At 40.3% G+C, this 18,079-nt stretch overlaps 1 protein-coding gene across 2 annotated transcripts in view; it reads left to right on the plus strand.

Moving 5' to 3' along the window:
• The window catches only part of mRpS24 (mitochondrial ribosomal protein S24), a 32,197-nt gene extending 18,898 nt beyond the window's left edge, over positions 1-13,299 (plus strand). The window contains exons 3-4 of one of the 2 annotated variants that reach the window (XM_080280418.1): positions 2,435-2,535; positions 13,175-13,299. In XM_080280418.1, the coding sequence (XP_080136544.1) occupies positions 2,435-2,535; positions 13,175-13,189 (116 nt within the window). In that variant the 3' untranslated portion in view covers positions 13,190-13,299. The other variant, XM_080280417.1, reaches the window with a different exon arrangement.
• Positions 13,300-18,079: the final 4,780 nt, after the last annotated feature.

Here is an 18,079-nt window from a genome sequence, read left to right on the forward strand (position 1 = left end):
TTACATTCCCATTATGTTACACTCAGATTTCTTCCAAGCTTCTCATCCATGCTTCTCTTATTCTTTCCTGCTACTCTTGTCACATCTCTCCTCTTTTCTACACATAACTCTCTTTTCCGTCTCTTAACATCTTCCATTCCTCAACATCCTCTCAGGCACTATGTGCTTTCTTCTTCGCCGCACCTCATTTCACATTTTCAGTCCACCTTGCTCTTCCTTGCACTCCTTTATGTCCTCTCTTCATCCCACACATCCACACACTACCTCACATGTTACACAGATATCATCTGTGATTATTTTACATATGCCAGTTTGGTAATCAGTTAGTCCACCCCCCCAACTTCTATACACTGTTATGTGCAATATGCATCTCATTTGCTTACATGCGTGCCCACGTGTGCATCTCACACACACACACACACACACACACACACACACATCATTGCCCTCTACTCATCCAACTCGCATACCAATCCTCCTTAGTATTTACCATGTATCGTATATACCTGTAGATCATTTTGTGCCTAAAGAAGGTATTGGTTATTGCCCTGCCCATCTTCACACAAATATCCACCAGAGCACTACCATTTTCAATAAAAACAGCCTTCTCACCTTGGTTACCTGTTGGCTGCTCTCCAAGCTGCAGGTACACCACAGGAGACCGTGCAGAATGCAAAGTGATCAACAGGCCATCAGGTGACCTAGACACACTTGTACATTCAGTGGAACAGCCTCCCAACGATAATGAAAATAAAAACTATTTCCAATTTAATTAATACCGTTATCATAAATAATACATTAATAGTAATAGTAATACTAATAAATGACCAAGTAATAGTAATAGTAATAGATGACCACTAAAGTAATTATCTATCTATCTATCTATCTATTGCCAGACGCCTCAATCCTGTTTGGGGTGGCCACAAACAAATCGCCTCCAAGTCGCCCTGTCCCCCGCCATTTCACTGCCCTGCTCCCAACTCACAGCCCCGTCTCTTATATAATTATAATAGTAATATAATAGAGAGCAATTGATTTTAATAGTAATAGTAATAGAAACCCAGTAATATACCCCATATCTGGTCTGTTCCCCTGAATGCATCTCATTGTAGACTTGTGTCATCAGTAAATTACCATATCATGTTGTATGTGATGTTTGATGTCCCAGTTTTTAACAGGACTGTAGTAGTGTTTATAAGGATAATAACATGACATATGGTGTTTCTGTGGCAGTCTCTGTTGTCTAAGGTATGTGAGAGTTTGGATGTGGCCCCAGAATACATCTCTGGCTTTTCTTCAATATCTTATAGGGAAAGTTGCGTCAATATCCGGCAGCTCACTGTCCAAACACTCCCACCGGTACACAACACTGCCGGATTTCGGGGTATACTTGTACTGAACGTGGTATGTGATAATGGAATTGTGCGATAATGAAAGCACAGAACCTGTGAGACTTATCCTGATTTGTACTAGGCATCCCAAATGCAAGCCCTTTTACAACAGTTTATACCCATTAAATACATACCATACATACTGTTATGATAAATATCAGAAACATACATAAGCATGGTTAGGTTAATAGAACTTGATGAAAAGAGCACAGTAAGGAAGAAATACATGCCATAGAGAGACCTGAGATGGGCTTGAAGTTAGGGTTTCTGAAGCTAGGGGATGGTGAGTTAGTGGTCTCCACCACCTGGGATTAACTCCTTGAGTAGGGCATCATCTTTGAATCCCTCAGAGCCATCTGAAACTGCAGACACTGCACCATCATTGTTGGCAGTAACCAGCTCAGGTGTGCAATACTGATGTTTTTAAGCCAACAAATCACAATAATGAGAGGAGCACAGATTTTCATTTCACAGTGAAATTGAAAACCTCTGTAACCGAGTGTGTGATAACCAAGGGATCACTGTATAAGAGGAGTAGATACTGTAGAAGAATAAAAAAAAAAATGGTGCTTTTGTTAGACAAATATTTGCACAGCAGAAAAACTGCACAATCCATGAATGTAGTGACCTTGGGAATATTGTTGTGACTGCTAGCTTCACTAGTGTCTGCATTCATTCATTTATGAGTGCCAGGATAATCCATTCCTATTGCTATTTGCTGTTCTAACTACTCCTTTTTCTGTTTCATTATTCATATTATACACTGGGGAGCTGTATTTGGGCACTGTGGGCATGTCAAAATGGCTGCCAACCTGCAAATTTTGAGCTTGTGTGTATTGTAAGAATTCAGGGATTGTGTGTGCTTGCAAAGCACAGATTGATGAAAATAAAATGTGTTAAATTTGAGAGCTTACTGTGCCTTTATATGCATAAACCTGGTATACATATATCAGTCCATTAGGCACTGTCGTATGTACAGTACTATCAAGTTGTGTTGTGTTTAGATTGTCATCAAATATATGAGTTATTTTTTCTCTTGCCAGCAAGCCTGTACGAGGGAATGCGGGAGCCAGAGACAGTGATGGAGGACATTTTTATTCGAAGGTTTATGACTGGTACATGGCATGATCTCTTTGTTTCTGAGGTAAGAATGTAACTTCTTGCTGTTCAGTATTTATTTACTGACATTTATTTTTTAGGCATTGAGAAGTAAGAAGCATTGTATTGTTGATGTGGATGTGCTGAAAATTTCTAGGAGGAGAGGGAGAAATCGAGAATGAGGTGGAGGTTTGGAATGGAGGTTCTGTATACAGTATTGATTTGAGTGATGTGTGTTGGAGGAAGTGCAGCCTGATGGTGGAGGATATAAGTGACATGGAGTAGAACAAGTGTATTTGTGGCTTGAGGGTTTGCATTGCAAGGAGGACATATTAGATTATTTGTCATTAGTGTTTTATGTTTATTAGTTGGAGAAGAACAGGGAGGCTTTAGGAAGGTAAGAGGTTGTGTAGATCAGATATTCATTCTTAGATCTTTAGTGGAAAAGTTTCTAGAGAAGGGAAAGACGTTGTATGCGGCTTTTATGGATGTGGAGAAAGCATATGACAGGGTGGTTAGACAAGAGTTGTGGAAAGCATTAAGAATATATGGAGTAGATGGGAAGTTGCTGAATGCTGTGAAGAGTACGTATGATGGTGCTAAGGCTGCAGTGCGTGTGGATGGTGAACTGAGTGAATTTTTCTCTTTGAAAGTTGGGTTGAAACAGGGATGTGTCATGTCTCCATGGTTGTTCAATCTGTACATGGAGGGGGTAATAAAAGAGGTACAAGGTAGGGTAATGGATGTTGGAGTGGCCCTGGTGAGAGAGGGTAGTGTTTGGAGACTCCCTGTACTGTTGTTTGCAGATGATACTGTGTTGTTGAGTGAAGACGAAGGGGAGCTGCAGGACTTGGTGGATCAGTTTGGGAGTGTTTGTAAGAAACGTAATCTAAAGGTGAATGTAGGGAAGAGTAAAGTGATGGTCTTTGAGAGAGATGAAGTCAGTGAATGTACAGCGAGGTTGGATTGTGAGGAATTGGAAAATGTGAGTACGTTTAAATACTTGGGTAGTGTGATGAGTAAGGATGGAGGGTTGGAGGGTGAAGTGCTTGAAAGGGTACAGCAGGGAAGAATGGTTGCTGGTTCCTTGAAAGCAGTGATAAGAAACAGGGAAGTGAGCATGGAGATAGAAAGTTACTACATGACAGTATTGCGATACCAACTTTAACATATGGAAGTGAAGCTTGGACGTTGTTGGAAGGACACGTCAAGAGTGAGAGCAGTGGAAATGAGTTATTTAAGAGGAGCCTGTGGAGTCACATGGAGAGATAGGCTGACAAATGAGGAGCGTTGTGGTGTGGATGCGGATGTGATAGGAAGCGTTAGGAGGAATACACTGAGGTGGTTTGGCCATGTGGAGAGGATGGAAGGTGAAAGACTGATGAAGAAAGTGTATGTGATTGAGGTGGAACGGGGGAGAGGCCGAGGATGAGATGGAGGGATGGGGTGGAGAGGTATATGAGAGAGGGGGGTGTGAGCTGGGAGCAGGGCAGTGAAATGGCGGGGGACAGGGTGACGTGGAGGTGATTTGTTTGTGGCCATCCCGAACGGGATTGAGGCTTCTGGCAATAGATTGATAGATAGATAGTTTTATGTTGGTGCTGAGCAGATAGCTTGATTTGATGACTACATCATAGTCAGGCAAGGTGAACTTGTCTTTCTCACTGGAGAGGACAACTTCTGTGAGATAAGTATTTGGTGAGAGTGAATGGAGGTTTGACTAGATTTGGAATGGACATGGGGGGTAGGGTTGTTGTGGCATTCTCTGTAGTGGTGGGAATTTACTCATCTTTTGTCTGTTTGTTTGATTCTTGTTTACCACATTTGTCTGCATCTGGCTTCATAACTCACACTCATACTTTTAGATTTACTGTGGCACCATATCTCCTGGCTTTATAATATGTCCTCATCTCATTTATATCACCTTTTGGTCCATTCCTGACTACAAAGGGTTTACATTAACCCTGTCTAATCGGTTCTGAACCCCTGGTGCAAAAATTACAACTTTTCAGAACTTGAACACATGGATCTAGGAAAAGCTAACTGCTTCTGGGGTTTATGACTAACATGGGGCTAGACACATCCTCTTACCTAATCATTGACTAAATTGTGTTACTTATGAACTTTTAACAGTACAGTACAATCCCAGTTAACCGGGTGGCTTGGGGAATTTACCTTCCCGGTTACAGATTTTTCCCGTATTTCTGATTTTCAAGTCAAATCTATACAAAGGCTATCACAGCAGTAAATACAGTTCAGGTACTCACCAGTCACATTAGGGGTTACACTAAGAGATTCTGCCTGAAAAACTGCCTTGTAAACACACACCATGGTCATAACACACGTGCGTACAATGTCTAGCAATTTGCAGTACTGCAAATTGCACCAGTCCATTGTTTACCGAATTACTGTATTCATTATATGTACTGTACTCATAAAAATTGAAAAATAAAATAAAGAAATAAAAGCTTGAACATTTATTAGTGAACTGATGATGTGTTAAGACTGCACTGTAGAATTATCATGACACCTGTGCCCCCACGTGAGTTTGTTTACGTTTCTGACCCCGACTGTTCTTCTTCTTCCCCATCTGACCTCCATCACTCCACCCCTCACCCACCACTCAGCTGTTTTGCAGAAAATAAAATAAATGATGTACGTATGAAATGCAGGCATATTATTTATTTATTTTTCTTCCAACAAAGTAAACTTTCATTCCTATTAACATTTATATTCAGCCATTAGTGTTTTATGATGTTCGCCTTTTTCAAGTGTGTTGCATATGTCCAGCTTCTGTTTCAAGGTAAGCACGATACGCTTACGTTTAGTTTGCACTTTAGGCATTTTGGAGTGTACAAATTACCGTCTATCAGAGGAACACAATAGCAAGAGAGCTTGTTTACTGTCTGGTGGCAAAAAGCAGACTGGTGATTTTTGGAGGGTGTGGAGGATGACTGAATTCAAGTAGGGGAAAGAGGGGGAGAGGAGGGGTGGTTAAGAGGATTTCCTAGGGATTTACATTAGCCGGAAATGCCTTCACCTCGCTTTGTCTGACTTCACCCAGCCTCGCGTGACACGATCAGACGGCGGTTTGGCGGTCCATTCAAATTGGCGCACAGTTATAACTTACTGACATTTTTACCAGCCCTTGAATTTTCCAGTTTTTCTGAGTATTCCATTTGTCTGGATACTGGATAGCTGGGATTGTACTGTAATATGTACTTCAGTACAGGTATAGTACTGGGCTGAGGTGAGTATTGGGTATAGTGTGGTAAGGAGGTTAGGTGACTTTGAGGCCTGGATGGCCAGATGAAGTGGACTCTTGCTTTATGCAGGCTTGCTTTGCACTAACCACCCTCTATGCAGCACCCCAGTCTCCACCCTTCTTTTCTTTATGTTGGCCCTTCCATGGTTTATGTGGGAAGATTGTGGCTGTTAACCCTGGGTTGTTGCCTTCAGCATTCAAAATATCCATGCAGTGACGTGGTTGTCACAGGATGTTGACATCATGACTTGATGCATGTGCATAGGCTGCTCTGGGTATCCTTTCTATGCCCTTTTGCACCATGCAGGCTGCATATTGTCCCAGTCTTGACCCATGAGCTTATCAGAGTCCTGTGTAATCTTACCTTGTATTACTGTACATGAACTATGATGTCCTCCACACAACAGAAAAACTGTCAGTGTGGTAGTAAAGGCAAGTGAGTGCCAATTACTGTTGGGAAAAAAAGAAAAGAAAAAAAAAAGGATATCTGAAGTGCTTTGATATTGGAGAATGTGTGGCAGACACTGCAAAGTTTTACAAGATTAATTAAATCAGCTATAAGGTCTGTGCACTTACACTGTACCAAGTTAAGGTGGAGCAGGCAATCAGACTGGCCAGCCTCAATTGATTGAAATGTTTATTGTTGTAAAAGTGTAGCATTATGGTGATATTGCAAGCACACTTGCACTCTAGGCCCACTCAGCAGACACTGTCTCACCTGTCTTCTATTGAAAGTGCTGTTTTCACATTTCTTTTAGATTATGCTTTGAGAATGTGACTTTCAATGATGATGATGTATGTACATGCTAGAAGTAGCTATGGATGCATTTTAGAAATGAACATTGTATGTAAATAGTATCAGATGATTGGATTATTTATTGTGATCAACTGAATGAAGGATAGAGTGCTTTTGTTGGGTCACTGAGCCTTAAGCCAAAGGCTGAAGCCTGGCTTAAGTCTCAAGTCTTGCAAAAATGCCACACTAGTCATTACAACTACTGTGTCAAGCTGAGTTTAAATACCATTATTACCATCTTTCTTGTACAATCATTGTTTAATATGTGCAGTGATGGTCAGAGGAAGTTTAGAGGATGAAGTGCTTGAAAGGGTGCAACATGGAAGAAAGGTTGCTGGTTCTTTGAAAGCAGTGGTAAGAAATAGGGAAGTGAGCATGGAAGTAAAAAAGTCACAGCTTGATAGTATTGTACAGTAATACCAACCCTGACATATGGAAGCAAAGGATAGACCTTGTTGGAAGGACACAAGTCAAGAGTGAGAGCAGTGGAAATGAGCTATTTGAGAGGAGCTTGTGGAATTACGTGGAGAGACAGACTGACAAAGAGGAAGTGAAGGAACATTGTGGTGCAGATGTGGATGTGATAGAAAGTGTTCAGAGAAATACATTGAGGTGGTTTGACCATGAGGAGAGGATAGAGAGCAAGAGACAAAGGAGAAGAGCATATGTGAGTGAGCATGGGGGGGGGGGTATGTAATACTGTGCGTCTTCTAGAAATAGATAGCAAGTACAACACATATGGCCGATTCTTGATACAACTGACTACTGTAGACTTGCTATTGTATTGCTATTGTATAATTATATTCATATACAGTATATACAGTACAGTATATCTATTATGTTACTACGAGTATATTACAGTTATGTAACTACATTCAGTTTTACTACATTATAACAAATACCACATATTTACATTAGTATTTAACTTAATTGTTTGACGAATTGATAAATAGTCATGTAACATATTCCTGTACACTGTAGATTGAAATACAAAGATAGGTCGTAGGTACGACTGTTTGGCACGACCGAGCGATATACTGTATAAGCATTAATATATCATAGGACAATATGTAACACTAGCACATGATGTATATCAATACACATACCAGATGACCAAGAATGTCAGTACACATGATGTATGTCAGTACACATACCAGACTGTCAAGAATTCAATGTATCTCAAATGCTTGACGTAATGCACGGAAGATTGCTTGTCACATCTGAAATGTACCAGACGCAATACATACACACACACACACACACATCACCCAGCCAGTAATATACAGGTATACAGAGAAATCAGAGGTGAGAGTCAAAGAGCAAGAGAAGGCAGATTGGAGAGACGAGAGAAGGAAGCTTAGGAGATAGAGTGGAGTAGGAGGTTTGCCATCACACTGATAGTATGTGGATCACGTCACTTTGTCCATCACATAACTGTCACAGAAAAACCCCTTAACCCCAGAGTGTCTGTACCATCATTTACAATACAACTTAGACGGAGGGGGAAGTGAGACAGAGAAAGACAAGCCTCAAGATAGAACCCACAATGAGCTATCCAATGCCTCACCATTTTACGTTTGGCAGCAATAGTAATGTACAATACACTACGATACCTACGCTGGTAACAACAATTCTACATATCTTCCACAATTTTGACACTGGGGGTACCTACCTACCTAGTTACATACCGACCTCCCACCCTCTCTACTTAATGACAAGGGGAAGACCAAGGATGAGATGGAGGGGTGGAGTGAAGAGGGAGGTGTAAGCTGGGGGGAGGGCAGTGAAGTGGCAGGGGACAGGGCTACATGGAGGCGATTGTTTGTGGCCACCCCTTATGGGATTAAGGTGTCTGGCCATAGATAGATAGATAGATGATCAGAGTTTGTTTATGCATGTGTTGGGTGGTCATACAGCTTTGATTTGGGCCATTTTGGATAAGTTTTGGAGCCCTTTCCTCTTATTAGCCATATAACAATGTATCTTATGGAACCATTTATGTAGAATTCGTTCACACAAGGACCTTACCCCCACATTTCCTGTGTAAATTGTGGCCTCACTATATGTTATTTTTCTTTCTTTTTGCTGATGCCCAATCGATCACTGCTTGGTTTGTTAATTCTATCTATCTATAAACCTAGGCTGCTTCCCCCAAGGAAATGTAATGCACAGATCAGAATGAGGATAATTAGGGCACCCTTTGACTGAATGTGTGTGTGTGTATGTGTGTTTGTTGCAGTCTTTATTTATTTTCTGCAGTGCTGTTCCACATATATCATTGAATCATTCCTTTATCTTTTTATATTTAGTTCCATGTGTAGGAATGAATTTATTAACCATCCATCCATCCATCATCCAGTCTTATATTGCCCCATGAGGAGTATATGATCTTGGGGCAAGGTAAGTTGGTCCTGACATTTAAGATGAGAGTGACCAGCCTCACTCATCCCTGATTGGCATTACATGAGCAGTAAACCCCAACCACCCACTGGATATAAACCTGCACAAGCTCAGTCCAATTGGAGCACCGTAATTACTCACTAAACCACCAGGTGCCATAATTTCGTTATATGGTTACCACCCGACATAGTAGAGGTAAATGGTTTCCAGGTGTACAGGAAACCATTTGGCTTGTCAGTCAGTGTAGAGTCACCCATAGGCAGAAGGAAGAGGAAAGTATGAAGGAAAGAAAGACAGAAAAGGGAGTAAGTCATCCGCAGGCGGAAGGAAGAGTAAAGAATGAAGGAAAGAAAGACAGAAGAGGAAGGAAAGAAGAAAGGAAAGGGCAGACACCCAAAGCAGCACTACATCGAATGAGTGGATGGTGACCTTCCCCACCTACCACATTATTAACACCATCATTATATATCTCATTAAAATAGTATATATTTTGCAAATTTTTGGCTTCAATGAATTCTTTTCAGTCATATTTCATGAAATAATTTCTCAATACCACAAAATTAGCTTTTTCAATTATATCTATCTTCTTTGTACTTTTTCCATGCTTCCTCTTCGCAGTTCATGATGTCAAATTTAGTTACTAAACAGTCACTCTTTCCTAAGGGACAACAGTACTTTATATTTTGCAAATCTTTTAATCTTTTGTAAACACAAGATGTAACCTAAATGGTTCATCACCACCTCTAAATCTTTTTTGATGTTCTCAACCACCAAGTTATTTGTTAACAGTTCATGTAATGTATAACCCCATGTGTTTGTATTATTACCAGCATCACTCTCCTACCAAGTACCATACTTCTTTGCAGTTAAAGTCTTCAGTTAGGTCTAGTCCATTTTTTCTTTGTGCTAGTTTTTCCAGATACATCAACATATCTCCAACCGTATCCTCATGCCCTTCATCATGTCATGTTCTTGTTTGGGGTGGCATATAAGCCACTCCTGTATCCATCTTGTTCCCTTTATCACTTTGAATTTCTACTTGTAATGTTTTTTCCCTGTTGCCCATTTTCACCTTTCCTGTCATTAAATTACTCTCTGTCATTAGTAAAACTCTTCCTGTCTTCTCCATATACTATATCCACTCCAGTCCAACATCTGTAGTTTTATGTCTTCATTTTACTTTGTTTCACTGATACATATGGCTGATAGTTTTTTCTTGGTTATATAATCCTATACAGTATACATATTTTTTATTAATCCATCTACATTACTATACATAACCATTATGTTACCATTCTCCATTACTTTTACTTTCCTTCCCTGCACCTTTACTTTCACCTTTGTGATTTCTGTTTACAACATTGCCATGCATAACTTTTGTTACTGTGCTCCCTTACTTTTATTTTGCTTCCCAAACCTCTAGTTTCTCGTTTGTGACTTCTGTTTACTTTTTTGTCTTTTCTCCACTGTACCATTTTTAATACTTTTCAGTGTATCACTCACACACACACACAATATATATATATATATATATATATATATATATATATATATATATATATATATATATATATAAAAGTGTTCGCTCTTCAGTTTTCTTCTTTGCATCTGCCATGAAGTTTCTTATTTTCTGTCTTCTCAATTTGTGTCCTTTCTAACAATTATACCACTGAATCTTGCAATATGTTTCAACCTCCATGTGAATCATAATGCTTTTTCAGCAACCCTGGTCAAATTAAACTTTATCTTAGGTGGCCTCTTCTCACCCTTTCAGTTCCGTCCTCCACTCCATACACCCTCAGACTTTCTCCCAACCATTATTATCTGTATCTGTCTTAGATCAGTTCCTTGGTCTTTTTGTCCTCTGAAGTTCATTTCAGTTTTGTTCCTAATTTCATCTTCATTATATTAAAAGAAAATCACTTATTTTTTTTCTATCACCTATTTCTCTCACTATATTTTCTCTCTTCCTCATAATGTTCAATATACCTGCTTCGAAATTTACTTTTCTTTTTCTTCACTCTCCAATTTCTCCTTTGTTCTTTTCTGTTCCTTCATTATCTCTGCCAATGTGGTTGATTTATTTTCTTCTTTTACCTGCCATATATTTTGCATATCCTTCATCAGTGTTTATACCTCCTCTGTTTTAGCATTATTTTCTCATTTGCTTCTCCATAATACTGTATTTCAGTTTCTTCTCAACATCATAATTTCGGTGCTCTGCATTTTCTGTATACAGTATTTTTTTTTAGTTCTTCTTCTGCTGACTTTTCACCCTCCTCATTTTTATCTCTTTTCTGTAGCTTAATTTCTGCATCACTTATTTTTCTCATGATGTCAAAATTGTTAAGTCCCATATCATCATCATCATCATTTGGACCTTTCCCACCCTAGGGCAGGGTGAGGAAACTCCTATATCACAGACATCATTATTTTTTCTCCAGTGTTTCAGTTGTTGCCAAAAGTGCTTGTGCTACACTACTTTGTAATTGCCTTTTCAAACTTTTAATCCTAGCCAACACATCCTGATAGAAATTTCACTCCTCACCTTCCAGCACCTGAGTTTCAAAGCCATTGAATTCTGTAGATGATGCTGGGCTTCTAGTCTTGCATATTCTTATATTTATCCTAGTGCCATCATGTTTGGGGTTTAGAGATGAATGCCCTGCCATATACTTGTAAACAATGATCACCATAGTTAAGTCACTAAGAATATCCATCTTATAAGCTCAACATTTTTTTTTTTTTTCCTAAGCCAACCTCACACAAAATTTGTTGCATGGAGACAAAAATGAAATTTTAGACGTACTCCTTGTTTACAATATAGGTGAAAGTTTGGCTGCGTTAGTCCATTGTGTCCTCTTCACTTGTGCATGCGTGTGTGCGTGCATGAGAGAGAGAGTTTGGGTGGGTGAATAAGGCCATTACAGGGAATCAGTTACTATGCTGGGTGATACAAATATAACCTAGTGATGCCTGGTGGTCTAGTGAGTTAAGGCACTCCAGTTGGATGAAGCCTGTAAAGGTGTTCCATCTGAAGGACTTTGTGTTTTCATAATGCCACTCAGGGGCAGGTGAGGCTGGTCATCCTTGCCTTAATTGTCGGGACTGAGTAGCCTAGCCCTGGGCTCCGAAACTTCTTATTGGGCAGAAATGTGTTGGGTGATACAAGGATGAATGATCACTGGATATTAGCCACGTCATTTACTGTAGTAAATAGTGTTAGGAAGATTACAACTTTAAAACTAGAAGCAGTGTTCCATGTTGGAACAAGATGAATTATTCTGATTTTTCTTTACAGGTTATTATCAAGAGGCAGCACAACATGATTCGGATTGCTGGAATTGTGCAGCAGAAATTAATCCCACGTAAGATGTACTTCCTCATTGGCTATTGTGAAGAGATGTTGTCATATTGGTTAAAATGCCCTGTCAAACTTGAGCTCCAGACTGTACCTGATAAAAAAGATGTCATTTATAAATATATTTAATGTTAAGCTTGTGATATTAGTCTTTGTGGAATGATGTAATATTATAACTTTTTAGTGAATTGTCGTGTACAGTTGTTAATACAAATTTTTAAGATTATTAGTAATGGTTTATAATTAAACTTTATACAGTAATAATTAAATGAATAGTACAGTGTGCTAGAAAAATGTACAAAACTTTTTGTGGCCACCTTTGTTGTTCAGTTATATATTTTTCACAGTCAGTGACTTGTAAGTTGTACAGTACTACAGTATACCTTGTAGCTAGTAGAACAAATAGGTTCATTCATCTCCCTGGTAACAGTACTTAAGAGGGGGTATTGCATGAGAATGGCCAGGCGAGGGTGGTGGTGGTGCTGGAGGTAGTGAGTCGTCACATCATTTTGTTTTTGATGGCTCCAACATGTCTGCATGTGTCAGCCTTGGTCACCTAATGGCGGGTCTCCATGCTGCTCGATCTCTGGCAGCCTCCCTATTTAATCCCTCATCCCAGAGGTCACATTAAATGACCTCGTCCTAGGTTTTTTTCAATCTACCTCTCACAACCCTATCCCAGCATTAACACTTCTCACTTTCTGTACTAGGTGGTTAGTGGTGGCGACCATCATCCACTCACTTGATGTAGTGCTGCCTATTTCTTCCTTAACCTTTATCATTCCTTTTCTGTGGCTGCCCTCCTCTCTTCCTATTTCTCCCATCTTTCCTGTCACTTCTTATTGCTTTCTTTTCCTTTACAGGTGGCGCTACATTGAGTGACAAGCCAGATGGTTTCCTGTAAGCCAAGAAACCATTTACAGTGCTGGGTTGTAACCATATAGCCAAACCATACGTGCTCCCTATGTGTCAACAAGTGGGTTGGTGGAGGGTTAGTGCCCCTCCCCGTATAACATATAACTCAAAAGAGTACAGACTTTCTGTACTCTTTTTGTTTTTTTTTTTCATGTGAGGAAGAAGGAACCAAAGGCTGAACCCACAAAATGTTTCATCCAAGAAAAAAAAAAAAAAAACAATACAAAAGAGAGCCAAATTCAAGATTCATTCATATATCATCCCCCATCCTCTCCACATGCCCAGACCATCTCAATCCACCTCTCCTCATCACAACACCAATACACTCCAGTTCCATCCTACCCCTCAACTCTTCCATCGTAAACCCAGCCCCCCGTAGGCCTCACACTCAGGGATGCATTGCACATCCATCTAATCATTGTCATTTCTGTACCTTTGAGCCTGCGAATATCTTCTTCCTTTACAGGCCAAGCATCAGTATCATACAGCATTACACTCCTAACACATGCTACATACAAAGATCCCTTAGCATGGAGGGAGAGCCGTCTCAATGTCAGGAGAGGCAACAGCCCTCTGAATTTCTTCCAACTATTCCTCACTTTAGCCACAGAGCTAACTCCAGCCCCAGATGTGGAAGAATTGTGTGTATCAACTTTTTCTTATTAATTAATGTTGTTGGTACCCTGCTGAGACTGAACCCTTTTAACCCTGTTTTGTAAATATAAATCTGAAGTTGCTGTTACCAAATAAACCACACTGAAAGAGTTAATGGACAGTATGTGCAGCTCCTTACCTAATTTCCAGGTATTGGTTTATGAGTTGTTGAATAACCCTGGCCTTTCTGGCTAAGCAGACCCATCAACTGCAGGCAAGCAATGCTCCTGCAAAGTCATCCCATGCAGTGAACAGCTATTCCCTTGCAGCAGACAGAACCTCACTAAAGTGAGGGCCAGGGAAAAGTGTAGAGGTTTGACTCCTGGAAGGATTCCGCATTTGCGTCTCCACCCGTTGAACAAGGGAACCAAAGGAGGCTCCACATAACCCCAGTATTGGTTACATGGTTACCACACAGCATTGTTATTGGTTTCCTGGGTTACAGGAGATCATTCGGCTTGTCACTAAGTGTAGAGCCATCTGAAGTGGAAAGAAGAGTACTAAAAAGTGACAAGAAGGATGAGAAGAATAGGAAGAGAGCAGGGCAGATAGAAGTAAAAAAGGGAACAATCCATATGAGCTTTGGCTTATGTACTGTACATATTGTTTTATGTAATGTGATGAGGTACGGTAACCAGTCATGGTTGACTAGACATTAGACCTAGATAACATTACAAAGGCATTCCGCCCTTGTTAGCTTCATCTTTTCATTGTAGGGTCTCCAATTTACTTGCATCCCTTTCTTTCCCTGCTATTTCAGTTCTTCCTCTGCGAGATTCTATGTTTCCGCCTTGGCTTCTTCCTCGCCCTGTTGTTTGTGATGCCCTGCTTTCTCGCCCAAAGTCCTCTTCCACCTCCCAGGAACTCTATCATCTTTTTATGGATCATATGCGTTGTCACTCCTCAGCGACCCCAGTGTACACAAACTGCTCTAAGTCTTCTGTGGGCTCAGGTTTTGCTGTTCTTTTCCGAGACCATACTTATCAGATCTGCCTTCCACCAGTTGCCGGTATTTTCACTGCTGAACTGCTGGCCACTTTACTAGCCCTTCGTGTTATATACCGATCAAGTTTACACACTTTTGTTATTTTCACAGATTCACTGTCCCGGCCAGCAACCCACTAGTGTTGGAGGTACAGGAATGGTTGTTCCGTATTACCACCAGATTGAAGTCTGTCTCCTTCTGTTGGGTCCCAAGCGCTATTGGAATACCGGGTAATGAGAGAGTTGATTGCCTGGCATGTACAGCTGTCACCTCTTGCTCTGTCACACCTCGTTCTATCCCGGCAACTGATTATTTCCTGATTGTTACCCGTCTCCTTGGCCAGCGGTGGCAAGCAGAATGGATGTCCACAACTGATGACAAACTCCGCTCCATCACACATACTGTCACTCCCTGGCAGTCGTCCTCCCATCGCAACAGGCGTTGGGAAATAGCCCTAGCCCGTCTGCGCCTTGGCCACATGTGGATCACACATGGCTTTCTAATGTCAGGAGGCACTCCTCCGATCTGTCAGTGTTGCCAGGTTCCATTCACAGTCCACCATCTTTTGCTTGACTGCCCTCAGTTCCACGCCGTGCGCAGACGGACTCTCCCATTCCTTTACTCCCTCGGATATCCCCCTACCTTAGCCGATCTTCTTGGCGACTCCCATGTTTTCCATCACACGCCTCATGCGCTTCCTACCTCAAACCCGTATCTTGCCTCACATTTAGTGTCTACCCTGCCTTCCCCTCTGCTTTTATTGCACCATAGCATACCCGTCATTTTTATGCAGCGGTTTTAGTGCCATATGGTCCTCTTGGGCTTGGTGCTATACCTCATACCAATTAATCTGGCCAGGCATGTATGGCAACACTGTTCCTGCCGATATTCTGATTGGCTGGAGGTGTTTGTTCGATTTCGTTGTTGCTTAAACCGATACTCTCTTTATTATCAGATGTGATACTGAGTTTGTCAACAAGACAATCGTGAAAAGCAAAAAGAAATCCGATATATACTTAACAACAATCAAATTTTCGTAGGAAGATAGAAATATGAGTCAACAAAGTATTAAAAAAGTCCAAGTCGAGGTCAGCATTCGAACAATTCCTTTAAATCTCCGACACTTCGTAATATAACAAAAAATTAAGGAAACCTGCTTAATCTAAGCATTCGTATAACACAAATTTAAATTTTAAGATCAGTCCATACTGTGATAATGAGGAGATATAATGAAATAGTTTTCCTTTAGCCTACTTTGATTTTCGCAATTTTTTCAAACCTCCCTCCCCGCAGAACTCGTCTTTTCATTAGAATTTTTAATTACTCAAAGTTGTGGCACGATTTAAGGATGCGAACTGATCTTATAATTTAAGTGTGTATTATACCAACACTTAGATTAAGCAGGTTTCCTTAATTTTCTGTTATATTAAGGAGTGTTGGAGATTTAAAGAATTGTTCGAATGCTGACCTTGACTTGGACTGTTATAATACTTTGTTGACTCATATTTCTGTCTTCCTATGAAAATTTCATTGTTGTTAAGTATATAACGGATTCTTATTGCTTTTGCGATTGTATTGTCGACAAACTCAGTATCACATCTGATATTAAAAAGAGTACGGGATTATGGCGTCTGGCAATAGATAGATCAGTTTTAGCAACAACGAAATCGAACAAACACCTCCAGCCAATCAGAATCTCGGCAGGAACAGTGTTGCCATACATGCCTGGCCAGATTAATTGGTATGAGGTATAGTCCTTATTACTTACTTACAGAGGCATTAAGTAAGTGGTGGCTTGAGCTGTTGAGGGAGGGGGGGAGACTTGCAGAGGTTTATAGTTGACCATGGATGAGGCTAAAACTTAGTAATGTTTGGTGCCAAACTTTCAGTGAAGCTTTATTTTAATATTTGTGATGGACAAAGAAATCTGTTTTGTAGTGTCAGGTCATCATCTTCACCATCAGCATATCATGCAGACCTTCTTTCCCACCCCAGGGTGGGAGAGCCAGAAAAAACTTGATTGAATGAGATACTAAAGTTTGTCTGGCTGGATGAGCCACACTCCCATTCACTCACTATTCATGCCCTCTGAATCCTGGCTCCACCAGATAGGTAAAAAATCATTCCACACATAGCTTCACACTTACACATCTGACAGAGTCTATCCAATGACTGTCAGGTTAGAAAATGGTGCCAAACTCTGGTCATAGGTCTCTCATAACACCATGCATATTTATATTGGACAACCACAGGGACATCATGTAACCTTGTCTCATGCCAACACTAATTTTGAACCATTCGCACAGATGCCCACTTATTCTTACACATGTTTCATTACCTTTGTAATAGCTCTTGGTGGCACTCAGCAGTTTACCATCTACACCATACATATTCAAAACCTTCCATAATCCTTCTGTGTTTTCCTTATCCTATGCTTTTTCCAGATTCTTAAATGGCATAAGTAGTCCTTTTCCACTGGCTATCTCGTTGCAGATATTTGATCCACACATCTTCTACCACTCTTAAAGCCACCCTGTTTGCTACTCACCAGGTACAGTATTCTGATATATCCCATACTTTTTTTTTTTTTTTTTTTTTTTTTTGAATAATTCTTACATATACCTTTCTTACAACACTTGAGATATACACCACCATAATTTTTCACTCATGTCCTTTACCTTTATTTTTGTACAGGGGTACAGTTACAGCTTTTTTCCACTCTGCTGGTACAGTTTCACTTATCCATACCTTCTTACATATCTCAAACAAACTTCATTCCACTTTCTCCAGTCTGCTTAATCATATCAACATACACCTCAACAACCCCCTATCCTCTCCCATTCTTCACCTGCTTCACAGTCATTTTCTGCCAGTGTTATGTTTGTTGGCACTGCACTCCTTCTTTGCACACCACCAAAGACAGTCATACGTACAGTTGCTCTGCTTCCACCATTTCCATTCATTAGCCTTTCAAAATATTAAAAAGCATCGTTCTCTCTACAAGCAAGTACCGTAATCAGTTAGGCTCCTTTCAGCACTGTCTCCATTCTCTCTATCGTTTATATTAGTGTGCATATTTATACTTAAAATAGGAGTTACGTATGCATAAGCTTCTTTCCTGACATATGCCTTTCAGTTGCCTTCCATTATCATCTTCCCTGGTACAGTACTCCATAATGACCCATTGTATTATCCACAGGATCAGAGTACAACT

Source organism: Coenobita brevimanus, chromosome 84, assembly GCF_032717465.1.
Source record: "Coenobita brevimanus isolate Jiangsu-jjx chromosome 84, ASM3271746v2, whole genome shotgun sequence".
Lineage (NCBI taxonomy): Eukaryota > Metazoa > Arthropoda > Malacostraca > Decapoda > Coenobitidae > Coenobita > Coenobita brevimanus.